The sequence below is a fragment of the Watersipora subatra genome, chromosome 9, assembly GCF_963576615.1.
Source record: "Watersipora subatra chromosome 9, tzWatSuba1.1, whole genome shotgun sequence".
Taxonomy (NCBI): Eukaryota; Metazoa; Bryozoa; class Gymnolaemata; order Cheilostomatida; family Watersiporidae; genus Watersipora; species Watersipora subatra.
The window spans coordinates 19155490-19177931 of NC_088716.1; the positions used below are offsets into that span (position 1 = coordinate 19155490).

The 22442-nt window shown below is 34.0% G+C and overlaps 1 protein-coding gene across 1 annotated transcript in view; it reads left to right on the top strand.

The window, feature by feature from the left end:
* Positions 1–22442, top strand: part of LOC137404862 (uncharacterized) — a 115816-nt gene that overhangs the window by 92146 nt on the left and 1228 nt on the right. The window contains exons 4-8 of the mRNA XM_068091089.1: positions 766–854; positions 3789–4005; positions 18144–18284; positions 19628–19768; positions 21507–21647. Coding sequence (XP_067947190.1) covers positions 766–854; positions 3789–4005; positions 18144–18284; positions 19628–19768; positions 21507–21647 — 729 coding nt within the window. The remainder of the gene's footprint in view (positions 1–765; positions 855–3788; positions 4006–18143; positions 18285–19627; positions 19769–21506; positions 21648–22442) is intronic.

Below are 22442 nucleotides of genomic sequence, written 5' to 3' on the forward strand. Positions count from 1 at the left end.
TGTTACATATTTTACAATATGTTACATATGTTTCAATATGTTACAATATGTTATATATGTTACAATATGGTATATATGTTATATATATTTCATTATGTTACAATATTTTACATATGTTTCAATATGTTACAGGTGTTACAATATGTTCCATGTGTTATATATGTTACAATATGTTACATATGTTACAATGTGTTACATATATTACAATATGTTACAATGTTTTCCCATCGCATATATTATAAGGATTAACCCTCTAGCACATGTAATGTTATGTTTAAAATAGCCAGGATGCTGAATATTTTGGACAAGTGTCAAATTAACAATACATAACGCTGACTCTGTCAATTACAATATATGACTATTATTAGCTAGTCTGAGAGCCTTTTCTGATCAACAAACAACTATCAACTGAATGTGCTACTCACCTAAAGTTATAAAGCTTCTCTCTAGTAAATTCTAGAACCATCCTAAGTAGCTCATGGATAATTTGACCTGTTGTTAAATTGTGAAAAGTATACCAGAAATAGCACGCATTCAAAATACTGAATACCACACGAGAATTGTTTTTACCTTGAGAGTTGTCTCTATCTCAGAAAGTAAATATACGACGGTACATTTGTGCAGCAAGCCGTTAGTTACAAAATGGATTTCTAAAAATTTACACTCTCTGATGTTTAAAATTGTCCAAATTGTCTTAAATTGTGTTTTTGTGGGGTTTGTGATCTGTCAAGTTTGATTCTTAATGTATTGACTTTTTATATTTAGCTGCAGTCATTCAGGAGTTATGCCAAAACGCAAGTGTAAGAAACTCAAAGGCACACCCAGTAAAAAAGATAGGTCTTCAAAACCCACTGGTAAGATAAATTGTTATATGAAAGAGTATGGTTAGCATGGAGACCAAATTTGCTGACTGTCATTTTATAGTTTGGATAAAATATCTGATTATTTCTTAGTAATATGTTTTATCATTATTTTTAGCCCTTCCACTATTTCGCTTTACCAGTAGCGCTGGTTAAAACAATGTCACTTTACCTTGCAACCTTAATTTACATTTCAATATGAATTAATATGAAAGTTTATTTTAAAATTTAATTAAAAATTTTAATTTAAAATTTAATCTCAATTAGATTAATAAAGAAATGGGTGTAAATATCAAATTATAAGGATAAGGAAGAGTTATAGCATTTTCTGTTATATTTTTGATGTGCTTAGTCAGCACTTCCTGATACTGTTAACATCTACTTAATCAACAATCTCTGTATACTTTCCTTTACAATACATCTACCTACTAGCACACTACTTCTCTATTATTTGATACTAACTGTGCCTCCCGGCGTTGTCCGGAGATTAAAAATCAGCTTATAAACATTGAGAAGTGATGAGAGTTGCCTACCACTTGCTATTAGCCTGGCTCATTGCCATTGGAAGATTTCAGTAAGCTTACTAATCATAGCTAGGTCTTCTACTGGCGGTACGCCATAACGTTGCGTCATTGTATTTGCTCCCATATAGCGACAAATATGGCCTAGCAAGTCTATCAATTTCTGTTGCCGAATCGGATGGCGTTGAACTGGCGAATAGGAGGGTCCGAGATAAAATCTTCTTCAGTACGGATTTTTTATTCCAAGATTCTAATAATAGCTATCGGTGATCTTACCGAAAACTATGGCGCCTTACAGTGCCTCGCGTTGCGCGTTCACAACTCGAGTTGTACAACTCGAGTTGCCGTGTTGTCCAACTCGAGTTGCCGAATTGTACAACTCGGCCTGGGTTTATGACCTCGAGTTGTGTTACCTATACGCAAAACTAACACGGGTTCGTAAAGAAAGCAAAGTGAGTAATTGGGGTGTCTCATTTACAGAAATTTAATATTAATAATAATAATGATTTAAATATGTATACATATTTAAATTATATATTGGCATTATTATATTATTAAAAAGCAAACTAAAAACAATCTATATGAGAACCGAGCAGCGAATTTTTTTTTCCCAAACAGGTTTACATACGGCAGTAAAATTTTGGTTCATGATTGGCTTTAGTAATCGAGTTTTAGTAATCAAAACCTACATCATTACATTGAAAGTCAATAGTTGTAATTAGAGAGGAACACAAAATTCCAAAATATTATTCAAAATGGCTTAAATTAATGAGTTTTAAGTGAGCGCCTCTTACGCTTTAACAGCACTTTTTGAATGATAACATCAGTTTTGCTACGTTATTTAGAATTTTGTGTTGCTTTCTAATTATAACCATTGATTTCTAATGTAATGATGTAAGTTTTGGTTACTAAAACTCAATTACTAAAGCCAATCATGAGCCAAAATTTTACTGCCGTATGTAAACCTGTTTGGGAAAAAGAAATTCGCAGCCAGCCGGGCAACTTCTTTTTCAAATAAAAAAAGAGTCATCTCTCTAGAATCTGACAAGAAACTGAATGAACACCAAAATGAACATAGAAATTATTTTAACGGCGTTTAATGATGCACCAAAATAAATTCCGTATATAGAAAATATTGCTAGAGAAAATAAAATGATGAGATGTTCTCAAGCCGAGTTGTTGAACTCGAGTTGCTGTTGAAAGAACTCGGCTTGGGTTTTGATGAACTCGAGTTGTGCAACTCGAGTTGTACAACTCGAGTTATATTTACAAACTCGAGTTGTACAACTCGAGTTCTGCAACTCGAGTTGTACAACTCGAGTTGCAAACTCGGCACAGTATAATTCTAATAATTCGCTATTAGTTCTAGTTTTACAGTACACACATAGTTTAATTTCTATTAGCTAACGGGTGCCTCTTGATGTACCATCGTAAATATAACCATATCTACGGTTATGCTACCGTAAAACCAATATATTGCACCTTACTTTTGAAAGGTCGTGTTGCGCGTTCACAACTCGAGTTGTGCAACTCGAGTTGATCAACTCGAGTTGCAAACACGCAACGCGAGGCACTGTAAGGCGCCATAGAAAACAGATGACAGACTTTGAGAATCATATTATTTGATATTTTATGTAAAAATGTTTGCTGTTAATTTTCAGCTTGGTAACCTGCTGACACTAACAAGTACTAACTTTCCCGTTCATGGATATTGAAGTTGAAGGTATAGTAAGGGTTTAGGTAGAGATGAAGGTGGAATATCTAGCAGAGAAATGGTTAGTGATAGAGGGTTATGTCAAGCTAGTTTAACTTCCTGAAAGGTGTTAAGTATATGAGACCAACAGTGAACCTCAGTACTTCACTAGTATTCTAATGTTTTCCAATCATCATCAATCACAAAGTGTTTGCGAATTTAAAGCCTATTCTTCTTCAGTCTGTTACTTCGGCCTGACGCTCTTACCTTGATATGGTTTTGATGATCGGCTCATTGGTGAACCACAGGAAAATAAGTAACAGAGCTCTCAGAAAACTATCAGGATGACTGCATATTCTAAATATATATAATGCTACAATTATTGTGTTTGGCACAATTTACAAGATCAGCCAGGTTTGAAGCTGTATTAGCCTGCAGTGGCGTATTACACGGCTGACGCTGAGAAGTATCTTATGAATATTGATAATCAAATGTTATTGGCTGACTTGTGGTAAAATAACTCTATGGAAAGGATATCTATGTGTTATCTTCAAACTATAAAATTTTTCTAAACATTCAGTAGATATAAACTTTAGTCCATCTCAAGGATGATGGTTCTTTTTTCCTGTTTAGAGTTTACTGTTGTTAATATGACGAAAACATAGTTGTAAATAATATAAGGCGTTTATTATATTCTCACCACTTATTTTATAGTCTACAGAGTTCAGTACAGTCTGTCTACACGAAAGTCTTACGATTGGCTCTTTGCTTCTCTTCAAGACAAAACAGTAGAGGAATTACTTAAGGATGTTGGTGAAGTCTCCATTACACACTTTAGATGCAAAGGAAAGATTCCTTCACTGAACTTACTTTGCCCTATGGTGAAGGAGCTGTGTTTAGAGAACATTCTAGAGAACTGCCAGTTGGAAAGGTAAAACAGTACATAGTTACCTTCACTTATACAACCAGAGTAGTGATTCTCCTTCTAACTGTAATAAACTAAGTGAATAAATAACATACCATACCTTAGTATAGGAATATCCTGCTATATTATCAGTCTGTAGTTCATACCAAGTTATAACCCTTACATTTCCTTCATCCATTGAAAATGTTATTATATATTTACCTGATTTGTTACAGTAACTTGTACATTACAGCAACATATACTTTAGTGAAACTCTGGTGAAAAAAGGTACTAAAGGACCTCATTTGCTCGAATATGTAACCTATTACCACGGTATTGGTGTGGGGGTCCTACCACACAAAGTTGTCGTCAGAATAGTCACTGTTAAAATCATTGTCGTCACTTTTAAAATCACTGTCGTCACCTCTTTCAAGTTGGTAACCAAAACAATCTCCTTCTTCACATTCGTTGTTTTATTACCAATATCTATTCTGGTGGCACTGGGTTTCGATGAAAACCGGGAACTTGCTCAGCTTGAACTTCTGCTAATCAAAAGCATGGCTCAACCAACGACCTTCACAAACTTATTAGTAATGTTTGGGAGCGTTGCTGATTACTCCGCAAAGAGTGACAGGCGTCTTAGGTTTTTAGGGCTACACTTGTACTGAAAATAGACCGAGATTGTCTTTAATAATCACTGTCAGTCACAGACTTGGAAACGGATTAGCTGACAGTGTGTCATGGCATTTCATTGCTGTTTACTTAAATTACATGGCAGTCTATAAATGCTGGGCCAGATGCTTCAAACAGAAACTAGCGAAGATTTGTTTGATCGTGTTGATTTATGGACAAATAATAAGTCAGTAAAGGTACGGCCACATGTACCGAATTTTTCATTGGTTCTGACCGAAATCACAAAATGAAGGCAGCCCACAGAATTATTCTGTGCCGCTAGAATCGTGCTAGCGAGCACGATTCTAGCAGCTTTTGCAATTAGTATAGTCCAAGAGACGTATAATTACACACAATTAAAGTATGACTGCAATTCAATGACTGCTTAAATTACGCTCTTGTTGGTATTTGTAGTTTATACACTATAGCTACCAATCGTTTCTTTTTTAATAATAACAATTTCCTTTTTAGCAGGAAAAGTTTTGTGGTAGAAAATATTACTATCTTTAGCGCAATCAAGTTAGTTGCATCGTATTTACTATGGTGAATTGCCGTGATATGTTTATTACATGTCCCATTATGTGCTTCGAACTACATATACTTTAAAAGTTGCTAGAATCATGCTCGCTAACCAACAATAGCGCAACCTTACCAGTTACATTGCTTGTACTATGTTGAATTGCCTTCGCACTTTTATTGTGTATCGTAATTCAGTTTAAGCGTTTCGCATTAAAGCGTTTTGTCAACGAATTCGGTGGGCATGCACAGCTCAGATAATTCTGTGTTTTTCATTCATTTCGAGATTTCGGTTAAAATTCAGAACCAACAAAAAGTTTGTTATGTGTAGCAGTACCTTCAGTAAGCCTACTTACACAACCATCATCACTCGTCACCTACAGTGATAAATGGTCGCCTCGTCTGTCACTTTTCAAATATCCCTGTCGTCGGGTCGTCAATATCGTCATAAAACATGGTAGGACCCCAATAGTAAACCATTGAATTATTTATATCTACTTGTTTCTTTGACTACTGAGCTATTTATATGTACAGTAGAAGCTCCTATAACAAATACTTCCTATCACATGAATTCCACATAACGACAATAATTTATGTAAAGTTTTTGTTTCAGACTTCGTACAAAATTCCATATATCGGAAAGTGTCAAGTCAGTGTACATATATGATTTCAAATTTGATTTGAATAGCGAGAATCTCATAGCTAGCTTTAAAAATATCGCTTTTTCTCATGCTACATTTAAGAAAAAAGCCGATGTAAAGACTTATTTGATTTAAATCTATTATTATTATATATATACTAATATCCTGACAGTCTAGTTTGCCATGAGAATTTGTTAGGCATGTCGATAAAGTAAAGGGAATTAGACAAACGCTCTTATTATATAAAATAAAGATTTAACATATTTTTGTTTTACATTATTGTCGACATAAATGGTTTTCATTATTTTTTTGCAGACTAGATGGTGCTGTCTAAAAAAATAAAAAGATTGATGTAAATTGACATTGAAGGTGTTTCGTGCTAGAAGTGTGTGGATTATTTTCAGAGATAGAAATAAACGTCTGTGTGTAGAAGCGTCAAGCTTAGCACTGCCGGAAACTCCAGCGGACGGTTTAATTTGGTAATTAGTAGTTTACAGGAAAACGATAAAAAACAATAGTGACATTATTGCCGAGCAGTTACACAGATGAAATAGTGAGTTTGCATATGAGTAATATACTAGCGAGTATGAGTAGTATATAGAGAGCAGATCTACACACAAAAGTGACGGATCCAGCGGGGGGGGATAGAAAAAGGGGGTTGTGAATTAAATTGGCTAGGGGTGTAGATTGAATCGTGTGGAGTTGAATGAGATGTTGGGGTTTGGGGGGAAATTGTGGTGTAGAGTAGGGGGTTGAATTCGAGGGGTTACGGATCCGCTCCTGGCGTAATCGGTGGATTATCTGTGGATGAGTCATCCGATTAGCGGGTGATGAGTCATCCGATTAAACGCGGATTATCGCGGGATTAGTCGGGGAAATCGTCACGGATTAGTCGGGCGAATCGTCGCCGATTATCGGTGGAATAGTGGGGGTGAATATCTGGGACATCGAGGGCTGGATGGTTTTCCGGAGTGGATCTCGCGGATTATCGAGGAGAGCGAGAGATTACCTACCGGATGAGTGAGGGGGTTAATATCTGAGACACCGAGGGGTTGACTTTCCGGAGATTGTTATATATTTGGTTGAATGAGAGATAAGTTTTTATTATAAAATATAAACTATAAATGTTACAAAAAATTCAAAATCATTCTGTCATTCGTTTTAAAAAGGAAAGTTTTGGAATACATCTTTCATCAATTTCTGTGTCACATCGAAGAACTAAAATAAGAGTTGATTTTCCCAAAGAATTGAAAAACTGAACAGGAAGTAACAAATCTAATCCTTCATTATTTCCAATATTATCATATATGAAGGTATCTTTAGGTGTAGTAGAATTTGAAATAGGTTGAAGATTACAGATAAAGTCAATATCTTGAAAATTCGATCCTGGAGGACATTGCAACATTGAAAGAGTAGAGTTATATCCACATAATTCTCCTCTGTAGAATAATTTGAAATCAATTAGAATATCGATTGTGGAATTTTGAACTGAATATTCACATTCAGAATATGTTAGAACTTGCTCACACTATAGGACACTATAGTGCTGACACTATAGGATTAAGGTATAGGTTTTTTCCATCTGTTTCATCTTCATTTAGTAGTTCTTTACACGCAAATCTGTGATTGCCTGGTAATGGATAACCACAATGAAAGTAGTCCAATGGAAATATTCTTCCGCATGTTTCATTATTCTTGTGATATAAAGTAGTTTCTTCGAATGGAAGTAGTAATGAAACTTCAAATTCATTGAGTGTTCTGCTTAAGCAGTTATTCGCATCGGTAACATATTGAATTCTTTGATTTCCATTTATTATTCCCGTAAAGCGTAAAATGAGAAATATTATAATGTGCAAATTCATTATAGTCATAGTGTCTTTTTAAAATACTACTCTCTTGACTGAAGTAGGCAAAGAAAATGCATAAAAAAGTATGTCAATATAATATATATAGTTCATTCTTCAAAATTATCTTGAAATACTATACAAAAAAAGTTATTCAATTCTATTTGATGAGTCAATCCTTCTTGGATATAAAGTGATTAAATATAAAGAATTATGCAAAGTCTAACTGTGATGATTATCAATTCTTCCCATTGATATGTAGGAGTTCACTGAAGTAACGATTTGTAGCATGTTGATCATTGGCTTCTCCTCTCAAATATGAATAAAGTCTTGTTTCGGTTAATATTATGTTTGAAGGTGTGTTCCAATCAAGTGAGGATAATAATGATAGTTGGACTTTGTCACTCCTTGGTCCGATTTGAGCAGATTCCAAACACGTTCCAATATCGAGTTCGGCAAAAGTCTCATGAAGTTCTTGTCGAGTCAATCCTTCTTTTCCATATCGTATTTGCATTATTCTAATACAATATTGACATCCTCGAGCTCCCTCGAAGCATCCACACCGACTTTCTAAATATGTTACGAAACGTTTATAGATATAGAATCCGATAACATAGTAAAAAGTTTCTTCAGTAACTCTTCTGATGAATTTTTTTGTGTTTTTCTTTACAACCACTCTTGATAATTGTCCATCCTTAAGATGAGCTGGAATAAACTCCTCTAGAAATATAACCGACATTGTTTCTGTTTTCTTCGTTTTTTTTTTTTTTGGTTTCTTCACCAACAAAGCTAAATTGAAGAATGGTGGAGAAATCTAGAGGAGTAGACTTAATTCCGAATCTTTTTTTATTTTTTATTTTCATCCAACAGATTTTTCATCTATAATTACATCATCAATTTCATGCTCGATTTCCTCTTCCACTCTTTCTCCGATTAATGGAAATTGTGCTATATGAATGAGTCTTCTGAAGAGCAGTTGTTTCGTTTCATCACGTTGAGTAGGATGAGTCATGTAGTGCCGAATTCTATTCCAAAACACGGTTTCAAAAATCGTTTCTTCCATCGTTTTAAAATCGGTCGCGATAAATCTGTTAATCCATTCTAAATCAACCTCTTTTCCAATTTTACCTTCTCGAATGGTAGCTTCAAGATCAACCCATTCAAAGGTCATCTTCAAATCTGAGGGTGTTATCGATATTTCTTTTACACATAATGTTGATTCCAAACATTCCCTGCATTCCAACGCACTGCAGACACAGTTGGACTTTAATCTTTTCAATGACACAACTTTTCTAAAAGCAGCTGTTCCTAGAATGTAGTATAAACATTCCTCGGTAAGATGTGTACGAATTTGTTCATTTTTGTCAAGATGAACCAAGATGTTATCTGGGATTATTTCTGCAACCTCGAATGGAACAAAATCTTTAATCAGAATGTTTTGAGTCATGTTACTATGAGAAAGTCTACATTCGAAATGATTTTACATTGGATAGTATATTGAATTTATATGAGCTTAGTTATATATTATTGATATTGTATATACGAAAAGAAGAGCCAATGAAGAAAATAAAATTTTATAGTAATAATACATCGAGGAGCAAAACTCTACTATCATATATACTTAACAACAAATTCACTTCTAAAAATTATGCTAAAATATATTCTGTGCTCACTCCATCGTTACATACTCTTCTTTTTGAATAAAAATATGTTAATCCAGTTCTAAGTTGAGTGTATGAGAACACTCTATTGTCTTTTTTTACAAAACCTTTGTTTACCCCTTCCTTAGGAGATCTTGAATGTAATACTTGTCTACTACTTGTAATACTTGTAAAAAAAGTGTCTTTTGTAAAACTATTCGTAGTTTTACTTAATCCTTTACTGCTATGCTTTGTAGAATGAGTTTCATCATTCCAGCAAAAGTAAGTCTTAGAATTTAAGGCTACTATTCCATGACCTGAAAATTCTACTTTGAATAAACCAGGAGTCCTTATATCATATTGATATACTTCTTTGCAACAATTTTGTAATTCCCACAACTTTGTAGGAACAGATTTACAGAGTTGGAAATCATCCGCGTGTCGATCGCAATACATCCTAGGAAACCATTTTCCATATTCTTTGTAGTATATATCAGCGATCTCTTTTCTAACGATATTATCCATAGGTGCTGAAAGAGCCATGTAGGCACTATCTGTATCCATCGCCACATACTGGAAGTCCTTTCTGTCGAAGTATCTAAAATAAAAAAATTTCAATCCTTAATTCTTGTTATCTTAGTATTATAATACTCCCATTTCAAAAATTATCATTCAAATGTTTACCATTATACATATTTTTTCTAAAAGATACAAATGAGATTACTTACCTATCCATGAAGTCATAGTAGAACTCCAACATCCGAAGTTTAGCCAGTTGTAATATGGAGAATCCGATATGTACAGGTATATCCATTTTCATCTGAATAAATATATATACAGTCTTATTAGATTCCTTTACATATATTAGCTCAAGTAAATTTTTCATTATGATTCAATTATATCAATAAGATAATAAATATATACTACTAACCGAAGACTTGTGTTGAGTCAACTCATAGAAGCTATCATCGATTTCCTCCAAAGATTCAAATCTGTGTGATCGTATTCTCAAGGATGCTTCATAATCTCCTTGAATATACTTGACATTTCGATGTTTTAATTTCTCAGTGATTGTTTTCCCGTACGATGAATTTCCAATGAGTTTATTGGTTGTGGCTATCAACTCTTGGTCAGGATCTTTGTCACCAGCTCTTCTAGCATTTGAGACAGATTCTCCAAATGACTGGAAAACTCTTCTAGGGGTGTATTCTATGACTTGATATATTTTGGTTATAATCAATCCATGATTAAGATACCATTTTGCTAAAGTGGTGAGTAGTAAAATTTTTTCTCCAAACATACTCCCCACCAAAGTTCGTTGTTCTTGAGGTAGCATTCCTTCCTTTTCAGCAAATTCTTTCATACTTTCACTAAGATGACTTCTATTCAAAGATGTATTCTTGAAAATGGGGCTAATTTCTGAAAACTTTTCGTATAAGTTTTCAGGAACAGATATATCGCATTCAATGAATCCATATATCTCCCCTTTTATAATCTGCTGAATAATCTCATCCTCGGTGGCAAAGGAATTGGAAGGATAAAACTCTTCGTTGGAGATACTAATAAAGTTCTTAATCTCGGTGTTATCCTCAATCATCTTGTTCCATTCACACTCCCAGATTCTTACTAAACGATATCCAAGTTCTTTAACATACTCTTCCTTCTTTATCGTTTCCTCCAGAACTTCACTCATGGGTCGATTCTTATATGGATGTATACTTATTCCTTTGGTCTTGTTACAGTTATGTCCATGCCAGAAACATCCATGAAATTGAAACACTGTATTCGATTCTTCACAATATCCATCAACAGGAAGATTATGTTGTCCAATTCTAAATTCTTTATCGTTGTTTTCATGTAAGATTTGAATATTGTCCTTCCAAGTCAAAAATTGTAACCATCCATGAGCAGCCATGCTATTTTTCGAGAATGAGTGTATGCAAATCCATTTTCGAATCGTCTTATTCTAGGGTTTCCAGTAGGAATTTCTTGCATCATACTCCACAAATATAATGCATTTGCATCAACTCCTAAAATAAGTTCACAAAGTTTGGATTCCTTTCCAAACTTTCTTTCTCGAATCAGTGTTTTCTTCGACTCATGAAGTCTGTGAAAAACAATGCTAGGTCCACCTACGATATTGTCCTTGATAGTAAAGTAAATATCTTTATCACTTTCCTTGATCAGACAGACAGGTTGACAAGTTTTGAAATGATGTGATGAGATTGTCTGATGATGAGAACTCATAGGATGAGGAGGCGAATCTGAAAGTTTCAACATCCATTTTACTGCCAATCCAGGAAGTGAAATGGCATCTTTCAACATATCGATTCCCATGGTTCTGTAAACTTCTTTTTGTTTTTCTACAGCTTCAACAAATGGTACTACATCGAGATTGTTGTACCATACTAGAAAATCTTTTAACGTTTTCATCTTCTCTTGTTTCCAAATGTTTAAACAGATTTCATAATCAGCATCCGAAATATGTTCATCTCTCAAAGAACTGTAAAAGCATTCTTTAGCTGGTAGAAACGGTTGTTTCAACTTCTCAAGATCATCCATATATTCATAAGGATAGAATCCTTTTTGTTGAGAGCATTTGAAAGCTTTGAGATACTTTGCATAGGAAAATCCTGGAGCAATGAAGTTGGAAATATCCAAGAATTTGAATCTTCTTGATTGAATACAGCTCATCTTGTTTGTTCTTTTCACTACAAAATCAAAATCTTCGTCTTCTGTGTCTTGAAGACATCCAAGTAGAGGTCCTTTCATCACATTCAGGTCGTAGTTTTGTGAATTAAATCCTAGAATCGGAATACATGAGATGAATTTGTCGAAACGATTAAATAAATGACAAAATTCCTCTCTTGAATGGTATACTCGAGGATTGGAAAATTTGCAGGATTTAAATCTTTCTTCAACTTTTCCTTGCTTTTCAGCTTTTGCCTTCATCAACTGTCTAATGTAGTAAAGTTTTTTTTCAAGGATATCCCGGGCTTCATCAGCAATTTGGGAAATATACTGAACAAAAGAAGATATACAAGAATCAGTATCTCCCTCACTTACAAAACACTTTGGATCCTTAAATCCGGGTACATTTGAACAAACTGATATACTCATCAATTCGTGTCTCGATGTGAATGTAACCGAATTGGAATTTGGTGGAAGGTCGGATTTTGGAAGATAACACTCGATATCATAGGTGATTAAAAAGGGGTAATAAGTATCTTCCTCAGCCACGGATATTCCTATCTCTCGTTTCAGTTGTTCGAAAATTGTAGGTGTTGCCTTAAACTTTCCTCCTTCGAAGATGAAGTTTGTTACTACTTCTTGACTACATTTATGTCTATTGAAATTTCCTCTTTTTGTAAAGCTCACTTCACAGGAAGGACAACTAAACCCTTTAGTATAAGCATTAACATCCTTGATGAAACTGAAATGAGAGTTCTGCAAATCGAGGAAGAGTTCCTTTCCCTCTTTTTGGGACGATGTCCAGATGACTGTTGAGGTTTCATCAGCATTCAGAGAAAATACGGTTATACGGAGGTCAAAACATTTCTCAAGAGAAATTAAGTCTCCTAACTCAATTCCAGGAAAATTATTCATCAGATCTTTGTTGGATGAGGAAGAAGAAATGTGATTCGAGTACTTTTGAAATAGCACCTTCACAAGTTGCTGTTTTGGTCTTTGTCTGGTGCAACTACATCGGTTTGAACACTTACACATTACCTTCAATGCTAAACATCTGAAGAAACAGAGACTGTTTGTGTAAGGAGTGCAGCTACGAGGAATGTTATGCATAGTGATTACATGTCGATTGTTAAGAATGTGAGTCGGAAGATCTGAAGCCATCCCTATTTGCCCCATTCCAATCAATTTATAGAAATAGAATGAAATATTGGTAATTACATTCAATTTCCAAGCTGTATTCGGGCGTTCTCGAATCGCTATAGCAGCAAGATCTTGTCTTGTCAATTCTTCAAAGAAATTCTGTAGTTCCTGTCTTGTTGTAATCAGTTTTGCTTTTTTGAAAATTGTAGCATTATTCGATGAAGCATGAAATTATCTTAATTCTCCTGAAGTTTTATGTTCAAGAATGCATCCCACACTACAATTTAACTTAGCTCTTGTTTGTAACCCATTCCAAGTTGTCAACATCTCGTTCCATATTCTTTCCGAATGGTTTGGAGTTGGAAGTTCTGCTTGAGGAATATTTCCATTCCATAAATTTACGTTTAACGTTTCAACAACTCTTCCTCGTCGTCTTTTTGTTTTCATAGCATTCCAATATCTTCTTATTAACTCATCCCATTCCTCATCATCATTAACAGGAATGATATCCTGATTATCTTGTTCTCTTTCATTTTCGATAGGAACGATGGGCTCGACTCTATCATTAATACCAACTAAATTGTCATCATCAGCGTCCACTTCATTTTCATTTCTTTCGATTTGATTTGTAGGTTGATCAGATAAATAACTATTTTCTTCGATTTCATTTGTATTTTCTTCTTCTGATACATCTGATTCATCGGTTTCATCATCAGCAAGATTACGAGTAATAGGAGTTACTGTTATCTTAGATCGAGTAGGATCTCCTCTTCCAATTTGAGTTGAAGCAGAACGAAATGAAGAATGATGAGAATCATTCTTTACTTTTTTGAAAATGAAAGGGTGATCGGAAACTTGTATAATAATTGAGCTATCATCATATTTGCGATATTGTTCCGAAGAATCATTAGTTGATGATTGATGTAAACGATTCTGAACTTTCATTCAATTGGAGATGAATGTGCTTGACATGTCTTTTGAGGTTTGATTTTTTGTTAAATGAAGTCAAACATTCTAAGCAGATATATTTATTAGCTGAAACGGATGATGCACTTCTTTCCCTACTTCTGCTTCTTTCTCTATTATCAATTGAAGTGGAAGGAGTAGAATTTTCCGAAGAAATTAAATTATGCTCTCGTGAAAGCTTGAACATCTTTGAGAAAGAATTCCAACTGTCAAGATTTAAAAAACTCATTTTACTATTCTCTCTACATTTATTCATTCATTAAAAATTTTTCCACCAATTATTGTAAATCAACTTACCTCATCAGATTTGCTCCACTCTCCTTCTGAATGGGGAGTTGCCAGATACATTTCCTCGATGTAATCAAATTTCGGAGATATATAATCCAGTGAAACAGAGATAATCCAAAGTTCTGAGAGAAGATTATACATAGATATCCAAATTGTAGAATTAATCCAAACTTTTGTGAGAAATATAATCCAGTTAGTTCGGAGAAATATAATCCAGTGAAACAGAGATAATCCAAAATTCTGAGAGAAGATTATACATAGATATCCAAATTGTAGAATTAATCCAAACTTTTGTGCGATATATAATCCAGTTAGTTCGGAGAAATATAATCCAAAGTTCTGAGAGAAGATTATACGTAGATATCCAAATTGTAGAATTAATCCAAACTTTTGTGAGATATATAATCCAGTTAGTTCAGAGAAATATAATCCAAAGTTCTGAGAGAAGATTATACGTAGATATCCAAATTGTAGAATTAATCCAAACTTTTGTGAGATATATAATCCAGTTAGGTATAGAAATAGTTCGAAAAAAACTCTCGATAATGGTGAGTCCATCAAACTTGGCTGTATTTATACTAGTCAAGTTCAACGAGGTGGAACCTGCACAAAAGCTATAAATCACTTCTAATCCAACTTGTCTCACTCAACTTTCGCGAAATTGGATTTCCCGAAAGTGAATTTCGCGAAATTGTATTTCGCGAAATTACACATTATATATATTATATAGTCAACTTTCGCGAAATTGAATTTCGCGAAATTACACATTATATATATTATATAGTCAACTTTCGCGAAATTGAATTTCGCGAAAAGTGAATTTCGCGAATATGGATTTCGCGAAATTACACATTATATATATTATATAGTCAACTTTCGCGAAATTGAATTTCGCGAAAAGTGAATTTCGCGAAATTGGATTTCGCGAATTTACACATTATATATATTATATAGTCAACTTTCGCGAAATTGAATTTCGCGAAAAATGAATTTCGCGAAATTGGATTTCGCGAAATTACACATTATATATATTATATAGTCAACTTTCGCGAAATTGAATTTCGCGAAAAGTGAATTTCGCGAAATTGGATTTCGCGAAATTACACATTATATATATTATATAGTCAACTTTCGCGAAATTGAATCTCGCGATTTTCAATTTCGCGAAAAGTCTTCTGATATTATGGATGATGCAACTAAATTTATCAAAACTCATTAATCATTTGATGAGGAGAATTGTATATAACCAGCAGAATTTTACTAAAACGATATCAGTTCTTCATTCAAACTCAGAGAATTAACACACTACACAACTATGGAGGATAATACTCAATCTGGAGTGATAAAACCTGGATCGAATAGTTCAGTGAAGATGACGAAAAAGAGAATTTCACCTGTAACTCTTTCTAACACGACTCCTTCAACGAAGAAGAAGAAATCCAACCAAATCGAAACGAATTTGGAGCAAAGGGTAAAAGATGTGGCAGACAAGTTAAGAACATTAAGTAAGGCTACTTTAATGGAAGCAAAATCACTGCAGAGAATGTCAGATCTTTCAATAGGATTGATTATGGAGGTGACAAAAACGGAAGAAGCTCATTCGATCCATGGAGCGTGCTGTATCATTCACTTCAACTATGTGGAAAATGGGATTAGTAAATCTACTGCTGTATTTGCTCCACAACGATTTCTGGATGGATCGCTGTCTTATCCAAGTATTATGGTATATCTTGGATTAAAACCTAAGAGTAATGGACAGGGAAGTTACCATGACTTAAGAAGAGTAACAGAAGGAACCTCAACTCCCTCGGACATGAAACGTACTCTAGCCAATCTGAGATCGAAGAAACTTGAAAAACTTATACAACATTTCGAGATTCGTCATCTCAAGGAGTTCAAAGCACCATCTATTTTCCACTATCACAATGTTGGAGCAAGTGAATACAAAGATGGTGAAGGCAATGTGGATGTGGTACCAACTGTAGCATTTTCAACCAAAGTTGATGGAGAGGAAGTTCAAGGAACTTTAACGATGCCTTCGAGATGTGCCCTTTCGTTGAAAGAAAATTATCCGGGTATCATTATATACAAGGGGCTAGTAACATCTCACAATACTCGCGAATACTACGATGTAGTAGTCATGGGACATGAAGAAGCAAGCAGATTTTACGAGAGTTCGGTACAATGCAAAAAGGATCCTGCTATCTCACTTATTTCCGATGACGATGAGTGATTGATGAACAACTCGATACAAACTTCGTTTTAAAGAATGTACATGAACATTTTCTTATATATATTCAATGTTTCATTTATACTATATTATCTTTATTCTGACTTATCTACTTGTACACTTCGTTTTAAAGAATGTACATGAACATTTTCTTATATATATTCAATGTTTCATTTATACTATATTATCTTTATTGTGACTTATCTACTTGTACATTTCATATATTTCAAGTTAAACATAAACTATTTTATTTTTATTGAAACGAAATGATGATGGAAATAATGAATAATACATATAAATATATCTTTTAAAGTGAATAATTTTGTAATAAAACTGATCTTTCATTCAACATATATAAAAAAAAAACCGAAAATAAAAATCCTTAAAATTCTTAACCATTCAAGAGCTTCAACATTACAAAAACATCAAATCTTCAAAAAATAAAACTTTGTACATAAACACTTTCTCATATATATTCAACGTTCTCAAATATATAACATTCTCCACTTTGCACATAAACACTTTCTCATATATATTCCATGTTTCAAATATATAACAATCTCCGGAAAATCAACCCCTCGGTGTCCCAGATATTAACCCCCTCACTCATCCGGTAGGTAATCTCTCGCTCTCCTCGATAATCCGCGAGATCCACTCCGGAAAACCATCCAGCCCTCGATGTCCCAGATATTCACCCCCACTATTCCACCGATAATCGGCGACGATTCGCCCGACTAATCCGCGACGATTCCCCCGACTAATCCTGCGATAATCCGCGTTTAATCGGATGACTCATCCCCCGCTAATCGGATGACTCATCCACAGATAATCCGCCGATTACGCCAGGAGCGGATCCGTAACCCCTCGAATTCAACCCCCTACTCTACACCACAATTTCCCCCCAAACCCCAACATCTCATTCAACTCCACACGATTCAATCTACACCCCTAGCCAATTTAATTCACAACCCCCTTTTTCTATCCCCCCGCTGGATCCGTCACTTTTGTGTGTAGATCTGCTCTCTATATACTACTAGTATGATTAAACATGGTTGTAACCAGATGCACTCAACAGAAGAAAGGCGCTTATCGTAAAACCATTGTAATCATGGACTATAAACCCGAGTGATAGTGATAAGAAAACAGAGAAAAGCTGCTGATACAAATCAATCACACTAAAGTTACTGTGAAATCATTAAATTAAGTTAAACAGCTGTCTAGTCTTTTTTTTAGAAGATCTTAGAACAGATTAAGCAATTTTACAATTTAATTTGTTTGTTCATATAACATAAAGTCCTTGCAATATAAATGTTTCTGCAACGGATTACTTACATTATATGAGCATCTACTGTACTTATATATATATTTCTGTGTCACATGTTCAATACTAGCACTGTTTACGGAGGCCTCACTTTATCTGACTGAACAATATATACACACTATCACTGCTGCAACGTGATAAAATCCTATTTTGCAGGATTCTATTCTGATACCTCTACAGTTAACACCTTTAATTTATCACATGTGTACATTACAGTCTGTCCTCTCTGACTCATATGAAAATGCTATGGTTGGGTGACAATAAGTTCACAAAAGGTCTCCCCGAAGTTGTTGGGACTCTTACTTCTCTTACTGAGTTACACATGCACAACTGCCAACTTGAGGACCTTCCTCAATCGTGAGTATAACCCAGTCTTTCTGTAGAAAACTTCTAGGCAAAAGAAGTATACAATATAACCTCTACATAACAAAGTAATTTACACACAAAATTTTTAACTTCTCCTGGTAGATGTACTGCCTAAACCTACGAAAAATGCTTTTAGATATGAAAACCTTTGGTTTTTAACCCATTTGTTTAATTTAATATAAAAACCCAAAAAAATAAGAACAATAATTTCACCTTTACTCTATGTGTTCATTTTGAACTAACTGTGAATGGTTTCAATTTAGCCAGCCCTTTACGTTTAATTTTATCTTTCAAGCACTGGCCGCCTACATCCCAATTGTTTAATTTGACGTTATCACACTGTACACTGTACGTATATCACCTACATAGTAGCACAACTCTAGCTTTTACCAATTCAAGTTCTGTGCTTTTTTGTATGATGACATACAGTTGTTCAGTTAGTGCCGATGTACATAAATTTTTCTGTTCATGTTTATAAAATATTTATTCTGAGCAAAACCAAACCAAATCAACAATACGGCAACCAGCTGCTTCTCTCACAACAACAGTATTGTCTCATTTTCTGCTGTCTTTGCATACCCTCACCTATGTGGCTAACGCTAAATATAACCAACAGTTCATAGTTTTTATCCATCATTCCTCTATTCTCTATTCTTTCCAAGTGTACTTTTCCATTTAGTATGTAATATCATAATTGTAATACGTATTTATTACAGGTTCTAATCATTATATGTATTTATAATTTATAAAAATATTTTGTCTGAGTTTTCTGGAGGTTGAAATGGTTTAGGGCATTTGTATAGCAAATGCATTCCTACTTACAAAGTATTCTACTGATGAAATGGCTTCTGGAATGAATTAATTTCGTAAATAAAGGTTCTACGGAATTCTCCAACACTACATTCCAAAACTTTCTAATTTTTCCTCCACATGCACATAATCGTATGACTTTTCTTAGATATTTTGATTTTTAATAATCTTTGTCAAAATAGTATTTAAAGTGTAACATTAAGGACGCAAGTGCTTCATGTATTTAACTAATAGTTTTCTTTCATTTTAAAATCACTAAAAATTAAATAGATCAATTAATCAATATTTCGCATGTACAATAATTAATCATGAATCGATTCCTTACTATTACGTTTGACAATTGGGGTTTATTTTAATAATTTACAGATTTTTATGATAACTAAGCTTTCAATTTAGCTGCCCATCTGCTTTTTAAGGACTCATTTAATAATGGAACAGACTGAGTTTTATGTGCTGAGATAATTTCTCATAGCTTGTGAACCTATACTATTATACCTTTAATTTATCACATGTATATATTACAGTCTATCCTCTCTAACTCAACTGGAGGTGCTAGTGCTGAGCTACAACAAGTTCAAAGAAGGCCTCCCTGAGGTTGTTGGAGCTCTTAAATCTCTTAGTGAGCTACGCTTGATCAGCTGCAAACTTCAGGACCTCCCTGAATTGTGAGTATAACTCGGTCTCTCTGTAGGACGTTTTTATACAAACTAAGCTTATTCTCCACCGCTATACCTCAGGACCTTTCATATGGCAGTTAACATAATAGTAAGGATTCTAGTTGTTGTAAAATATCTTTTTGGGTGCTATAACACTGTATTTTTTAATCGTTCTTTTATAGTGGCGTTATATTAGAGGTGATGTTCAAATAGAGGATGGCGGGTTATCTTTTTACTAGTTTTGGGAAAATAATTTTAAACCTTTTATCAGCTAAGCGATGCTAATTTCACCTATATTTTGTACCCTTCTTCGGACAGAACAACATTAATACCGTGGGTCTCAACATTTTTGCTAACACGTTTTAGCATCTAGGCCTACATCAAAGTATCAGATCGAGTTGAAAAAAGGATCTACATTCAAAAAGTCATATTAGCAGGTTACAGTTTATAGTTAGTTTGATGGTGTCATTTTCAAAGTTTTACAGAAAAAACTTAAAGCTTTGGTGTTAGAAAATAGACTTTGATATGCCATAACAATGGCTGCTGTTACATTGATAATAGCTAATGCTATTAGGTTGTTCGATGTTCCTAAAAAGTATGCTCATAATTGATCAAAACACTTAAAACTCTTGAAGTCGATTGTAAACCTCATCATGAACAAATCGGAAAACAATGGATCAGATTTAGACCTTAGTGACTTGAAATTAGAGTGTAGTTATGGTCATGGTGGCGATAGATTTTCTCCAATATACCGTCACTAAAGTCATGGCAACCATTACAGCAACAAGGAAAGAATTGATTGTTATTAATGTACCCGAGTCATCAATTTATTTGTACCATTTTGTGAACATTTTTAATCTTTTCCCTATCGTGGTGTTATATTAGAGGTGATGTTTAAATAAAGGTGTCCTTCAAATAGAGGTTTAACAGTTATTGTTATGTGAAACACTCCCAAGATGTATTAACCAGCAATGTATAAGGTTTACATTGAAGAGTTCTATATTATTATCTTATCATCCGCACCCTTCACCTAAAATATAAGAGGACCAAATATGTTTTTCATATCATTTTCTTAGGAATTAATTCTTTAGCTTATGCCTTCTATCCTCCCATGTAATAATTGTACATCGTGTTTCAACTATTAGTTTTAGCTTTCCTCAATTAAAAATAAGAAATTGGATCTAATAATCAATGCATTACATGGACAAGAATAAATTATGGATTGATTCCATATCAATACAGGAGATAGCAGTGCTACATTAGTTCATGATACGACATTATTGTATCCTGTTTTATCTAATCCTAATGTATTCGAATAGAATCACTGTGATTATCATTGTGTATTTAAACTAGGTAGCACTAATGGTTTATGTATCCTCGATGACAGAAAATATATTTCAACTGGCAGATCACACTGACTGTCATAAAACTCATCTCAAATATACCTGGCAATATGCCAATATAAAGCAAGGCAGCCTCTTTAAAAGAAAAGTTGAAAAAGGATTTTTCAGTTCTCCTCGAATCCAGTTGACACCCAGATAGTTTGTCTTTAATGTTTCCTTTCAAAATATAATTTATCTAAAACACTAATTATTGTTACAACAGAACATTCAATTTAGCTGCAGATTTTCTTTGTAGTGATTCATTTAATAATGGAAAAAATCCATTTTTATGTACTGAGATACTTTATCATAGCCTGTGAACCTATACTATTATACCTTTAATTTATCAGATGTATATATTACAGTCTATCCTCTCTGACTCATCTCAAGGTGCTATGGCTAGGTGAAAACAACTTCAAACAAGGCTTCCCTGAAGTTATTGGATCTCTAACCTCTCTCGCTAAGCTATTCTTGAACAACTGCCAACTTCAGGACCTCCCTGAATCGTAAGTAGAACCCAGTTTCTCTGTAGGAAGTTTTTGAGCAAAATGAGTATGTTCTCCAACACTACATTTCAAAATCTTTTGCAGAATCATTTCATCTTTAGCCTTTATATATAAACATACGTACTTATAAAGTTTGATCTTTCGAGAGGAAAAATGGAATGTAAAAATGTAATCTATCTTACTTTATGGTAACCACACATTAAACTTGTCAATTCCTCAGGTCTTTGTACCTCCTGCTGTCTCTTACTACTACCTACTATTTCTACTCTTTTGTGGTCGAGACCACCCAATAAATTATTCACCACTCGACCACTGATTATCATCCTTAAATATTATCATAAACATTATAAGACTGAGACCACAAACTGTTCAAGTTTTCTCAATTTGTTGTAACAAGGTTGATATCAGCGAGTAAAATCACAACTAAGATTTTACTTCTTATAAATATATTTGCCATTCCACCAACTATTTTTTATTTACTATAGTTTTCAAATGTATATGAAAATCTGTAAAATAAATGATTATACAATTAAATCACAACTTACGATCAGCTCTACTTACGCCTATTCTGACTCATGACATGAATTGTGAAAAAATCTTTGTCTCATGTTACAAAGTAGTTTCCAATATATGACATTCAAAGTTTGCCAAAACATAAGTTTGTAAATAAAAAGAGATTTGAACCTGAACTGAAATAAAATATGAAAAGAGTAAAACTATATCAATAAAGTTACCGTAAAACCTCTAATTGAACACCACCTTTATTTGAACGCCACCTCCAATTGACCGCCACCA